The following is a 13,645-nucleotide window of genomic DNA, read 5'->3' on the forward strand; positions in this document are numbered from 1 at the left end:
GCAATAAACAAGTGGAGTTTGTGACTCTCATGTTTGAGAGATAACATGATATGGTTGGTAATACTGAAGTTTGGTTAGGATGGAAAACTGTTAAAATCAATTGCTACAACTTGTTTCAGAAGGATAGAATTGGTAAAAGGGGAGGCAAATGCCATTTTACATTAAACACTGACATCTAGACCTGTTAAAGAATCATAGACAATACAGAACCACAGGACCTCAAATATTTAAAGATTAAAATTCAAATTAGTACATTTAAAGATAGGGGCACAGGTGGTCATCTGTAACCGACCACCAAATCTCACTAGAGTAAAGGACAAACTGCTCTTGAGGTATCTGTCCATGGTATGTAGAAAGAAATGTGGTATCATGGGTTATCAATCTGAGGAACGCTTGCTGTACATCTCACGGGGCCAGAAACAAAACTTCTTTAGAATATCTAAAACAATAGATGATTTCTTAACATAGAAAGTGGTGCATTCAACACAGGGTAATTTAATACTGAACCTCACTCTGACAGTAAAGAAGAGTTAATGGCTGACCTAAAAATTAGTGGTTGCCTTTGTATCAGTGGGCATGATCTGGCTACATTTACTTTGTGCAAACAGACTATGGCACCAACCTGTAATGTGTATATCTGGAACTTCAGAAGGGTCAGTTTTCTAATGCTTAAAGTAATTATTGGCATAACTGGTAACATAAATTTAAGTGGGAAGTGTTAACAAAAACTGGGACTTGTTCAAGGAAATCATACTGGGTGCCTAAACAGCCGTGATTCCACAGACATGAAACAAGTTATGCTGGGCAGGGAGACATCCTAGTTAAAAGGAGATGTAGAAGTAATGATAAAAACATAAATAGAGAGAGAGAAGATAAATGTGGCTTATATTCACTGGAAAATTTAAAAAATGTAGGTGACCAGTAAGGTATGTCAAATGAATCAGTGAAATGTCAATGGCCAGTAGGGTGAAAGACGATAAAAAGGCATTTCATGTTAGAAACGAGAAAAACCCTAAGAGAGGTATAGATCTATTGCTTGAGGCAGGTAGTAAAATTTTAAACAGTGATATAGAAAAGGCAAAATGTTCAATAGATATTTTTGCTCTATATTTGGAGCTAAGCAGGAGGATTTATCTATCCCATATGATGATGTGGATGGAACGGAAAGCTTAAAATCAGTCCTGGATAACTTGCATCCAAGAGTCTTAAGTAGGGTTGCCAGTTTTGGTTGGACATATTCCTGGAGGTTCATAGAATATGAATCACAGAATATCAGGGTTGGAAGGGACCTCAGGAGGTCATCTAGTCCAACCCCCTGCTCAAAGCAGGACCGATCCCCAATTTTTGCCCCAGATCCCTAAATGGCCCCCCCATCACATGACATAATCTTTCATTAAAATTAATCTTTAATTCCTGGAGACGTGGAAACCCTAGTCTTAAATGAACTAGCTGAGGAGCTCTGTGAACCACTGATGTTAATTTTTAACAGATCTTGGAAAATTGGGGATATTCCAAAGAATTGGAAGACTACTAATGTAGTTTCAGTATTTTAAAAGGGTAAAAGGGATGAGCCAGGATATTATAGTCTGGTTAGCCTGATATTGATCCCAGGGAAAATCCTGGAATGATTAATTTTGGACCCTATCAACAAAAAAATTGAGGCTAAAAATATAATTAATGCCAGTCAGCATAGTTTCATGCAAGGTAGGTCTTGTCAAACAAACCTATTGTCTATTTTTGACAAGATTACAGGTCTGTTTGATGTATGCAACTGTATTATATTATATTTGGATTTCGCCAAGGAATTTGACTTCGTATCACATGACACTTTGATTTTAAAAATCGTGTTATTTGGAATTAACAGGGTTCAGATTAGATTAATTAAAAACTGGCTAAATGACAAATCTGAAAATCACTTGTTAATAGGGAGATATCAGTGAGTGGGCCCAGTACTAGTGGGGTCCCCCACTAAGTTCTTGGTTCAGTGCTATTTAATAATTTTAGCAACAATCTAGGCAATGATATAAAATCTTTCCTGGTAAAGTTTGCAGGTGTCACAAAGATTAGTGGGGTAGTAAATAATGAGGAACACAGGTTATTGTTAGTGATCTGAATCATCTGGTTAAATGGCCACTATCCAACAAAATGTGTTTTTAATACAGCCCTGTGCAAAGTAATACCTCTGGGAACCAATAACCTGGGTTATACTGATAGGATGGGAGCCACTGTCTTGGAAAGCAGTGACCCAGAAAAGGACTTAGGGCTTATCGTAGATCAGTGTACGTGTACAACTGGTGGGATGCAGAGGTCTTCCAGGGGGTACATCAACTCATCTAGATATTTGCCTAGTTTTACAACAGGCTACAAGCACTAGCAAAGTCAGCACAAACTAAAATTTCATACAGACAATGACTTGATTCTACTGCTCTATATATTATACACTGAAACGTAAGCATAATATTTATATTCCAATTGATTTATTTTATAATTATATGGGAAGAATGAGAAAGTAAGCGATTTTTCAGTAATAGCGTAGCTGTGATACTTTTGTATTTTTATGTCTGATTTTCTAAGAAAGTAGTTTTTAAGTGAGGTGAAACTTGGAGGTACACAAGACAAATCAGACTCCTTTAAAGGGGTACAGTAGTCTGAAGAGCTTGAGAGCCACTGTTGTAGATAACCGCCTCAACATGAAGTCTCAGTGCAATGCTGTGGCAAAAGGGCTAGTGCAATATTTGGATGTATGTAAACAAGAATATCAAGTAGAGGTAGCAAAGTGATTTTGCCTTTGTATATACCATTGGTAAGACGGCTGCTACTAGAATACTGTGTTCAGTGCTGGTGTCTACACTTCACAAAGGATGTGAAAATACTGGTGCAAGTTCAAAGAAGACACAAAAATGATCCAGGGACTAGAAAACAAGCCTTACAATTTGAGGCCTAACAAACTCAATGTAGCTTATCAAATAGAACACTAAGGGTATGTGTATGCTGCAGTTAAACTCCACCAGCTGGCCCATGTCCACTGACTTGGGCTCACGGGGACTCTCCCTCCTTGCGGGGTCCCAGATCTTAGGCTCTAGCTGGAGCCCAAACATCTACACTGCATTTTGACAGCCCTGGCGTCTAAGTCTGAGTCAGCTGACATGCAGTGGTGGATTAACGCATGGGCCCATTGGACCCTGTTAATCGGGTTTTTGCTGAACCGAAAGCTCTTGATAACTTTAGTCTTTGCAAGGTGGTGGCAGAAAATAAGTCAATGGAGACACGGCTGTCCGGTCGATAGTTGATGCAAACAGGCAAACAAAAGTGCTTTCATTCAAAGCTTCTACTTTATTTAGTTTCAGCACTTACACATGTCTGCAAGAGGTTAGTAGAGCACCCCAGATTACCCCCAGAATCAGATTTACCCAGGGTCTTGAGGAGGTTTTGAGTGGATAACTGTAGATGTCCAGTGGCCAGCCTTCTGTATGCATGAGAACTTCAGAGGTGTCCAAGAGTCCATCAACCTCAGGTTTCTTCCTCTTTTTATATACAATTTGTTAGTATTACATAGTTTGTTCATCCAGATGTCCCCCCCGCCCGCCCAAAAAACAAAAACACAAACAAAAAAAACCTGCTGAGCAGAAGCTAAGGTAAGCGTGGAGTTTTCCACCCTGTAGTTTTCCACCAGTTAACCAGCTGTATTTTACATGGCAATAGTTAATTATTGCCAGAATTTCCATCTTGCAAAACCAAAAGCTTCAGAAAAAGTTCAAGTCAGGAAGGCACAAGGTCATGTTTACTCTTTTTGTGGTCACTCACATCTCCCTCTCCTACTGGTCTGTTAGTTGTGTTATGGCTACTACAAAGGCCTTACAGCTACTTTGAGCAATAAGCATAAAAATTGGTATTTCAGCTGCTGGGCAGTGGTTTAGGCATGTTACTGGGTTAGCAAAATTTCCTCCTTAAAGCCCATGCCCAGGATGTCTTGCCAATTTGGGGGACCCCGCAGGAGCACTGGAACCTATGTAGAAGAGAGGAGGCTCCCGGTGCAGGATCTGTGGCCCTGCTCCTCCTCTTCTGCCTGGGACTCCGCCCTCTTCTCCTTTTCTTTCCACTGAAGCCCCGCCCCTTGGCCAGGCTGGAAGCCAGAGCCAGGCTGTGGTAAGAGCCGCCCAGGGCAGGTGGAGGGACGGGGCTCCCCACGGTGGCCTGGGATCCCTGAGTGGCTCTTACCACTTCCTGGCTCTGGCTTCTAGCCTGGTCATGGGGCATGGCCTCGGGGGGAAGAGGAGGAATAGGGGGTGGATCCCCATGATGAGAGGGGGCTAAGGCCCATCTTAGTCCTTCCTCCCTCCCCCCCACACTGGGAAGAAGCTGGTGCTATTAGCAGGGGTTGTGCTTCATAACAGGAGAGCTGATCACCTTATGTCCCCTGCCACAAAGTGCAGCCCCAGTTGCCACTCTGCACCTCCCTGAGGCTACTTTGCTCAAGTTTAAAAGTGGGCAGGCATGGGCCTCCTATTTTTAAAGGGGGAGCATGGCCCCCAGGACTTCAGCCTTAGTTCCAGCACCCCTGGAGTTTAGGGGGCCCAAATGCTCTGTGTTCTTAATCCACCTCTGCTGACACGGGCCAGCTGGCAGCTTTTAATTGCTGTGTAGACGTACCTGGAGAGATGCTTTGATCACTGTGAATAGGCACTTACACTTGGAAATGATATCTGATAGTGGTGTTTTTTAATCCTGCTGACAAATGCATAAGTACCAATGACTGGAAGATGAAGTTAGACAATTTCCACCTCGAAATAAGATATGATTTCCTAGCAGTAAGGCTAGTTAAACACTGGAATAATTCACCAGGGAAAGTGGTGGACTATCATCTGGCGTCTTTAAAGTGAGATTAAATATCTTTGTGAAAGATATGATTTAATTCATCTTCTGGGAGAAATTCTACAGCCTGTGTGCACAGGGGGACAGGCTAGATGATCATAGTGGACCCTTTTGGTCTTGGAATCTATTAACCTGTGAGTGAGTCCCCCTGTTCATTCCCATCATTCATGAGACATGGGGAGGACAGGATTGTTTGCATTTCCCTGTACATGCTCTTAACTCTTGCAGCTCTGCATTTAAAACAATGACCACAATCAAATCTCTGCTTCCGGGCTTTAAACAGTCAGTTGCAGAGGTCAGGAAGGAATTCCTCCCTTCCCCAGTGCACAACTGGCTTGATGTTTGAGAGATGGTGTGATTGTCTGTTTTTGCTTTTTGCCTTACTCTGAAGCATCAGGGATAGGCCACAGCTGGATACCAGATGGAGTGGACCAGTGGTCTGCGGAGACATGACACCTCTTTCTCGGATTCTTAGTTGATAAATCTTGGTCACTTGCTCAGGGTCTTGGTGATTGCTAGATTTGGGATCAGAAAGGAATTTTCCTGTAGGAAACTTTTGTGTGTGTGTGTGTGTGCCTTCTTCTGCAGCATAGCTCACCTGCTAGGATCATCTGGGCATATCTCACCTTGTCGGGGTATTGGTGGCACCTCAGTCTCTCTTGTTCTCTGCCTGTGGCACACAATCATTTGGTCTCCTCAGGACTGAAATGTTGTAGTCCAACTAAAATCATTGTTCTCAATATAGGATTATCTGGGTGAAATGTAATGATCTGTGATATACAGGAGGTGAGACAAGATGAAACTAATTGTTCCTTCTGGCCTTCCACTCTATGAAATCTTTATCAGGCAACAATTTGTAATGTTTAATATATAAACTGCTTTTTATTTTAAAAAGCAATAACAAAGAAACAATGATCTAGCAGGATTGGCTAACTTTATGTGCCTTATTATGATGCTCTGTGGTTAAATTCTGCTATATTTTCATAAAAGGTTTTAACTTTAATCACATGGCTTTCTATAAAACAAAAGATTACTCCTCTAGTATCCTTTGTCAATCATTTATCTGGAAAGTTTATAGAGGTTGCCCGTATGGCTACTCTGTCTTGCACAAATGAATGTCTGTGAATATACATCCACCTTTTCTCCACTGGGACTCATAAGTTAGTGTCCTGAAGTGTGGTAATGACATTGTTATACTACCAGTGTGAAGGGTTGACAGAGACTTATGTTTATGTGACTTTGTTTGTATAACCTTGTCTTTTCTGGGTATATTTAAACATCTATTTTGGAACACCTAAAACATATGTAACTAAGACAAATTAAGTTTCTCATGTACGTGTTAAACCATGAGTTCTTGACCTGGGGATTAGGAACAAGTAGTGGGGATCATGATCACCCTTGCCTTCCCATATTACTAAATGGGAGGGCAGTCTCAACAAGATCCCAGCCAGATAGGAAAAGGGTTATGAGGTAAGGGGCGTCCTACTGTGGAAAAGATTGAGAACCCCTTAAAATGCAGTTTAATCTTAAAGGCAAAATCCATTGTCACTAGTGCTTGAAGTTCTAATTTTTGGACTGTGGCTCAAGGGAGTGTGATTATTGGCCAATTTGTGAGCAATGACAAGATATGAAAGTGGTATTCATATTAGACAAAAGAACAAAATGATGAAAATGATCCTTTTTATTAGGTTAATGAACAATAAAGTATTAAAGGCTTGACTTACCTCTTCTGAGCAGGAGAATGCAAAATGTGCTTGTCTGAGTCGAGACCATTGTGCCTAAAGAGCTTCTGCCCAAGGGAAAGTAGCTAAACTGCACCTGTGACTGAGGTTGCCCATGGATATGCTAAACCCTAATCCATACTTCCTTCATTAGCGTAACCCACTTTGGGGTCTATGTAGGTTAGCTACAGGTTCCCGCAGTGGACCAGGGGTTGCCAGCACTTTATGTAATTGGAGTACCCTTTTAGGTCAATTTTGCACTGTCAACGGCCTTTCTTTTAGGATATGAGAAGTCTGTGTGTTTCAGAACTTAATCAAGACTTAATCCAATAAAAGGGATAATCTAAAATGTACTCTTGACCTATAACAGTTAGTTTGGTCATTTGACCATCTTAAATAAATTGGCAAATTACAATACCCATTCTAGTTTTACAGATACAGATGTTACATTCAGGTTAAAACTGAAACAATTAGAAGTCAGCAATTCAAAAACTGCAGTTCTTACAATATGTAGACTCTGCCAGATTGCACGTACATATAAGAATAAAGGTTCAGTTCCAAATAAAGTGTCATAAACATATATCACAGAGAGGGAAATTCTGTATCATTGGTTGTTTGATGCAGACCTCAAAATTTAATGGAAATTTTGTGGTGCTTATTTACAAACAATATTTGAAACTAATGAGGGTATTTTTGAGAGGAGCAAGAGGGAAGTATGTAGAAATATAGGATACAAACTTGTAAAGTTTCAACTTCTAAGGTTCCATAACACAAAAATGAGTGAAGACTAAGCATGGAAAATTTCAGCCAAAGAATCCCCAAAATAACATGTGAATACATGGGATTATGACAGAAGCCTGAATATAACCATAGCTTTACTAATTGACAAATGCTATAATGTACCTCCATAATATTTTTTTTTAACTATCAAGATATAATTTCATTATTTTGGTTCTGAATGGCTTTTGTCACAGTAACTGGGCTAGCTTAATTGTTGTCCCCTTTCTGGTCTTTCTGTGTGTGCCCTCTTAGATATCCCCTGCCTTTACCTATCTTGGGGTGGAATTTTGCAATTCTCCCATTCTTAGGCCATATCTAAATTTACCGGGGATTGACATGGCTGCAATCAATGTAGCAGGTGTCGATTTAGTGGTGCTAGTGAGGACTCGCTAAATCAACCACAGAGCGCTCTCTGGTTGACTCCAGTACTCCACCGGAACGAGAGGAGTAAGGTAAGTCGAAGGGAGAGTGTCTCGTGTCAACGCAGCACAGTGTAGACACTGCAGTAAATTGATCTAAGGTATGTCGACTCCAGCTATGTGAATGACGTAGCTGGAGTAGCCTAACTTAGGTCAGCTTACTCTCGTGGTGTAGACAAGGCCTTAGACTGTGCCGTAGGCTGCAATACCCTGTATATCCACCCTTCTTACTAAGCAGGTCTGTGTGAGTTCAGGCATGTGCTGTTCTTCCTTTCAGGAGTCTGTGACCAATGGAATACAGTGACTGGACAGTCATCTCAAAACCCAAGTATTGTTTGTTTTAGCAGTAGGAACAAAGCATGTAGAGAAAAAGTATTTTAAAACAACAGTCTGCATGCATGTCTGTCTTATCTAAAGAGTTACTATCCCCTGATGGTAGCATAGCAGGCCTATCTTGTTCATGTTAGAGCTGCGTGAATTTTTTTCAGCTGAGTCTTTTTTCAGCGCAAATAGAAAAATTCAGTGATCCCTGCACTTTTTTGTGAATTTGTGCCTGTTCTACCCAAATGTCTGTGTTGAAAAAACAGACTAAAACAAAACAGCTTCCCCCCCCCCCCCCAAGTCATAATGTTTTTCATTTTGACATCTTTGAAATTGCCAATGAACCAAGTAATTCACACCACTCCACTTCAGGCATCCTCAGCTGGTGCCTGTTTCTCATTCAGGTTTCCCCCAAGCAACTACCCCCTCTCTTGAGAAGGCCTCTCTTGTAAGCTACCCATGTTCTTTTGTGTTTGCCGGCCTTTTCCTGTCCTGTTAAAACAGTTTTGTAGGTTGGCTGGAGAGGAGATAGAATCTTCAGATCCAATAGTTTGGGCATTTTCTCTTAGGAACCCTAAAAGTGTTTATCAAGGGGTGACCTATCAGAAGCCATTTTTTCTCTTCACCTTTGTGTTTGTTTTTCCCCCAGACTCTCTTCTATTAAGTTAACCCAGTAAATTCATACATAAACATCCCCTAAACCAGATCTTTATGTGGTACAGTATTCATAAAGTATTACCAAACAGCTCCAAATCTATCCCAGCTAGACAAGACAAACTGAGGATATAATATAATTATTTTTGCATATTTATTGTATTTTATATGTTTTGTTTGCATATTTATACTCATATTTATATATTTGTTTGATAATTTGAAAAAAGTTGCTGTCATATTCAAAAGTGAAATCAGTGTGCCACATTGGGGCTAATATGACTTTCAATAGTCTGTTTCTTGTAAATTTTCAGAAGCATGTGACGGAAATATGACTTTATGTGTGTGTGTTGTCTACACACACACACACACACACATACAGATGTGTGTTTATATTAGAAACAATTCCAGACCCATTTGTTGTACTGTGCCAACTGCATGGCTAGTCTGTGTCCCTAGGGTCATGTACAAAATATGTATAGTGATATTCTTACAAGATTCATATAAACTCAGGGTAAAATCTTCCATGCTCCATTAGATTTAGTGCCTTTGAAAAGGGACCCCTCTTGGCCTTGTAGCCCTGTAAGTCTGACTTCTCCCCTGGCACAAACACAAATGGCTATTAGCTACCATTTTTACTTTTATTTTTCAAAGGACTGTGAAAGATAAACTATTTATCTACTTATGTAATTAAAGTAGAACACAAACTACTGTCACAGATTCCTTTTTAAATATAAAAGGTATTTTCTCAAACAGAGAATCTATTCATAATCCTATTTCTAAATAAGTTACATATAAATTTCATTATGCCAAGTATACTTGTCCCCTAATGTAAACCATAAGATTTCCCTGTGAAATGTCCCTGAGCTATAAATTCAAAGGACTTCCCTGGTTTAACGCAGCATTACATTTTGTCGCACCAAACAGCAAACGTAAAGTGGTTCTGTGTGGTTTGTAAATGAACACACAGCACAGAGTGAGGAAGAGAAATGAGTGAGATACATGCATTTTTTTCTGTACCTTAGCTGTAATGCAAGTCCTGCATCAGGATGCTATACATTTGTTAGGATCATGGCTTTCTATGTTTCCCTTATCAACCTATAATCTCCTGATTGTTGCCTGTTTTTCAACATCTGAGGAACAGTAATCCACACTTGCTTATCTCCCTTAATCACAGCCTCACAGTGCTAGGACTCCTTGAGCCTTTAATTCCCTTTTACAGGCATAACAGAGTGGAAAGTAAACAAAGACAAATTTGCAACCTTCAACATTGCTAATTTGCTCTGATGTCAGAATATTTAAACAGGCAAGGATTTGGGAATTATTTGATCAAGGCTGCTTTTAATCTAATGCATGTGAAAAGGCTGAGTCTGGGAAGGTTCTGCAAAATGACAGGCATCCCAAGAGAGACTTTCTGAAGGTTTCCTCTTTCAGCAGCAGTAGCTTCATCATTTAAAACTGTGTGGTTGCTGTGGTGTTAGAATGCATTCATATAGTGTTGGGTTGTGTGGTTTTTTTGGACCATTTTGGTGTGTGACGATCCCTCTTCCTCTAAGAACATTTCTCTTTTTGCCTTTCAGTTTGTTGAAAACTAGGCCAACAGGCTTGTTGTTGTTTCAGTTCATTAGGGGATGAATTTTGTTTAAAAAGATCCCCACTGAAAAAGAAATAAAAGCTTTGTCACTTTCCGCACTTCCTTGTATCCCTGACAGTCTGGTGTAGCCTGTAAATTTTAGATCAAAAGTCTTCAGTATAATTTAATTTCCTGTTTACAAACTCAGAGGTAACTGGGTCTTCAAAGTACTTTGAATTACTTACAGTTTACATTTTGTGCATGTACATGTGTATGCATATCTATGTGTATGCATGCTGACTAGATGGAAAAGGCGTGTGTGTGCGCGCATGTGCCTGTGTAAATATACATTTATATCATGTGCATGTGTAAGATGTTTCTCCCACTCTCCCCGTATGTATATATTAACAAAAAGAAAAACAGATGGCCACCTATAATTAAAATAAAATTCTGCAATTTAGGTTTTTCAGATGATAGATTTTATAAGAACTTCATTGCTAATTGTTTTTAGCTGTGCATATATGTGGTTTATTAAATTGTCAATAATTTTTAATTATCAGCTACTGTGATTTCTTATCTGTGTCTCTGGTGCACACTAAACTCAGATACCACAAGGATAGGGCTGTTATAACCACCTATGTGTACTCTTTTTACATTCTTTCAACAGGCTTCTTTATGTTATCACCTGAAACAGGTTCATTTGAATAATGTGCAGTAAAAAGGTTTTCATTGCTTCCTGAAGTCTTTTTGTGAGGTTTCAGTTTAGTGCATGTATAATCCTTTATAAATATTTTGATTGTTTGGAAAATGATAAACACATCATATATATTGTTACCAAAATAAAATATGGCTCAAGTTCTATATTCTGAACTGCATCTGTATCAGTGCAATTAAATAAAAAATCAAGCATAGATTTTAATTAAAGCTTAGAAAATCATTGATTTTTAAGAGCTGTTACTTGTCTTGCAAGCGTGCCTGATGGTTTTTTATTAGTATGTGTCCTTGTGATACTCTAGACAGAGGTGTGCAGAAGGCAGCATTTTGCAGTGGCTATATGCAGTGCTATTACAGCATTGGGTTGTTTGTGTTTCACCTCATCTCTCTCTCACTCTCTCCAGCTGGTGTAAATGACTGCTGCTGCCTCCCGGACCAAGATAACCTGCTCCGTCAGCTGGAGCCCCCTGTGGACAGCTGTCTCTCTCAGCTGATGGAAAACTGCTACTAACCACTGAATGGAAGAGAGGGGAGCAACAACCACACTAGTAGCTGCAGCAGTACCAGTAATAGCAGCAGCATCCGAGGTCTCTATTGTTCCTTGATGTTAAACAGTTTTCCCTTTTCAGCTGACATGCACAATAGCTGGGAAGAGGTTTCCATTCTGCCCTCTCGATGAAGAAATTCTGAAGGGGAGAAAATTACTCAAACAAGGGTTACCCTTTGTGCTGCAGATTTTGACACTGAAGCAGCCTTCTGAAGGCATGGGGGTGAGAAAGGGAGGCACAGCTTTATTCGGTGGTCCAGGGGCTTCTGCTGTTTCAATCCGTAGTACAGGAGTTCTTGTGGTTCTTCTGTTTGGAATCTGGGAAGCTAAAGCACAAAGTGAATTTGAAACTTCATCTGTATATTTGTGGAAGACTGGTAAGTAAGGAAGCATGTCAAATTAATATGTTTTTATCACATTTATTTCCAGTTGTGAATGTTACTATCTTATCCCAATATGTTTCTAATGGTAGAAAATCAATTTGTACCATTTATGGATGGACAGATTTCTGAGAAAACAAATTAGGTCATCTTTCAGGGTTCTGTTAAAAGGAATGTAACAATTTTTTTTTTAAAAAGTGGATCTTTGTACTGGTGGCTTTTTTAAAAGCTCTGTATTGTATGTCAATAGAGTAGAATGGTACAGAACTGCACTTTCATAATGGAAGGTAAAAATTGTTACAGGAAGATTCAGCAGTGATAACAGGGTGCTAAAAATATTGATGTTTCAGAAAGAAAGATGTAGTTCAGCATGTGTATTCATGTATGCTTTACACTGACATGTAATGTATTCAGTGTAGTAATTGATGAGGAGTTGGGTTTGTTACATTTAGGTTTATATAGGACACATGAAAGCTAATGATGGATTATGTGAAATAATCCAAGTGATGCCAGATCTCATAACCAAAGAGCCAAAGGCAAATAGGCTATGTGGATTCAGACTCACACCAGACCGATTATTTCCTCTACTGGTACTAATGAGTTACGTGTCTGTTTTAAAGATTGCATAGTCATAACTATGCTCATTCTCAACTTTTCATTAAAAATGATTTTTTTTGTTAATGTGCTATATAAATCCACAGCACTAACAATGAGTAGTTATCACTAACTAGTGATATATTAGCACATTTTAGCACTTGAATATAACCTACTTCCTAATTTAGTAAACATAAAACTTAAAATATTTATAGCCTTGAAGTGATCAGGAGATGGGTCTTTTTTGTATAGTGCCAGGAACAAACCATCCATAAAGTACCATGATTCTTTCAGAAATGCTTTCTCATTAATAGGAAAATACTGTGGCTAGAGAAAATGAATATTAATCATTTGCCTGAAAAACAAGTTCGATGAGACTCGGTGTTTTTCCTGGATGAAGAGCGCCCCTGGCCTTCTGCCACAGAGATGGATCAATTTACAGTCACACTGATAGCCTGAATTTTTTTAAGAGGCTGCATCTATCCAGCAGCTCAAGGAAGATATTAAAGGGAAATTAATTTAAACTGGAAGATGAGCTCTCCAATAATACTAAAAGAGAGAAGTTTGAAGGGGGGAAAATCCTTTGATACTGAAAGATAGGTTATTACTGTTGTTATGCCATCAAACTCATGATGCATTTTTTTTTAATTGACCCATTGACAAATTCAGAAGATTGTCTATCTAATTAAAGTCAGAGGTTTTGTTCTTCTAGGTTTTTTTTAAGTGCACAGAACACCTATCCAAAAGCATAAAATAAATGCTTTGTTTTGTTTTGTTGTTGTTGTTTTGCAAAACCACACTGGTAATTTCAGAGGTTTTTTACAAAGCTGATCACATTTGATTAAACTAATTGAAAGCAATCTGCAGAATATATTGTCTAGCATTTTATTATCCCTCCCCTTAGTATGCCAGTCCTTTAATTTAATAGCGGGTATTTAAAGCAGTTTTAAAAAAGCAGATAGACTGAAGATAGCAACAACTGTATTTAACAAATTGTTGATATGATTTTTTTAATCACAAGGGATAATTAATTGCAATTAGATAAGGAATAACCCCATTTATTTTTGCATACA

At 39.1% G+C, this 13,645-nt stretch overlaps 1 protein-coding gene across 1 annotated transcript in view; it reads left to right on the forward strand.

The window, feature by feature from the left end:
* The window catches only part of THSD7A (thrombospondin type 1 domain containing 7A), a 522,439-nt gene that overhangs the window by 178,939 nt on the left and 329,855 nt on the right, over positions 1 to 13,645 (forward strand). The window contains exon 3 of the mRNA XM_075125837.1: positions 11,456 to 11,975. Coding sequence (XP_074981938.1) covers positions 11,816 to 11,975 — 160 coding nt within the window. The 5' untranslated portion in view covers positions 11,456 to 11,815. The remainder of the gene's footprint in view (positions 1 to 11,455; positions 11,976 to 13,645) is intronic.

This window comes from Caretta caretta, chromosome 2 (assembly GCF_965140235.1).
Source record: "Caretta caretta isolate rCarCar2 chromosome 2, rCarCar1.hap1, whole genome shotgun sequence".
Classification (NCBI taxonomy): domain Eukaryota; kingdom Metazoa; phylum Chordata; order Testudines; family Cheloniidae; genus Caretta; species Caretta caretta.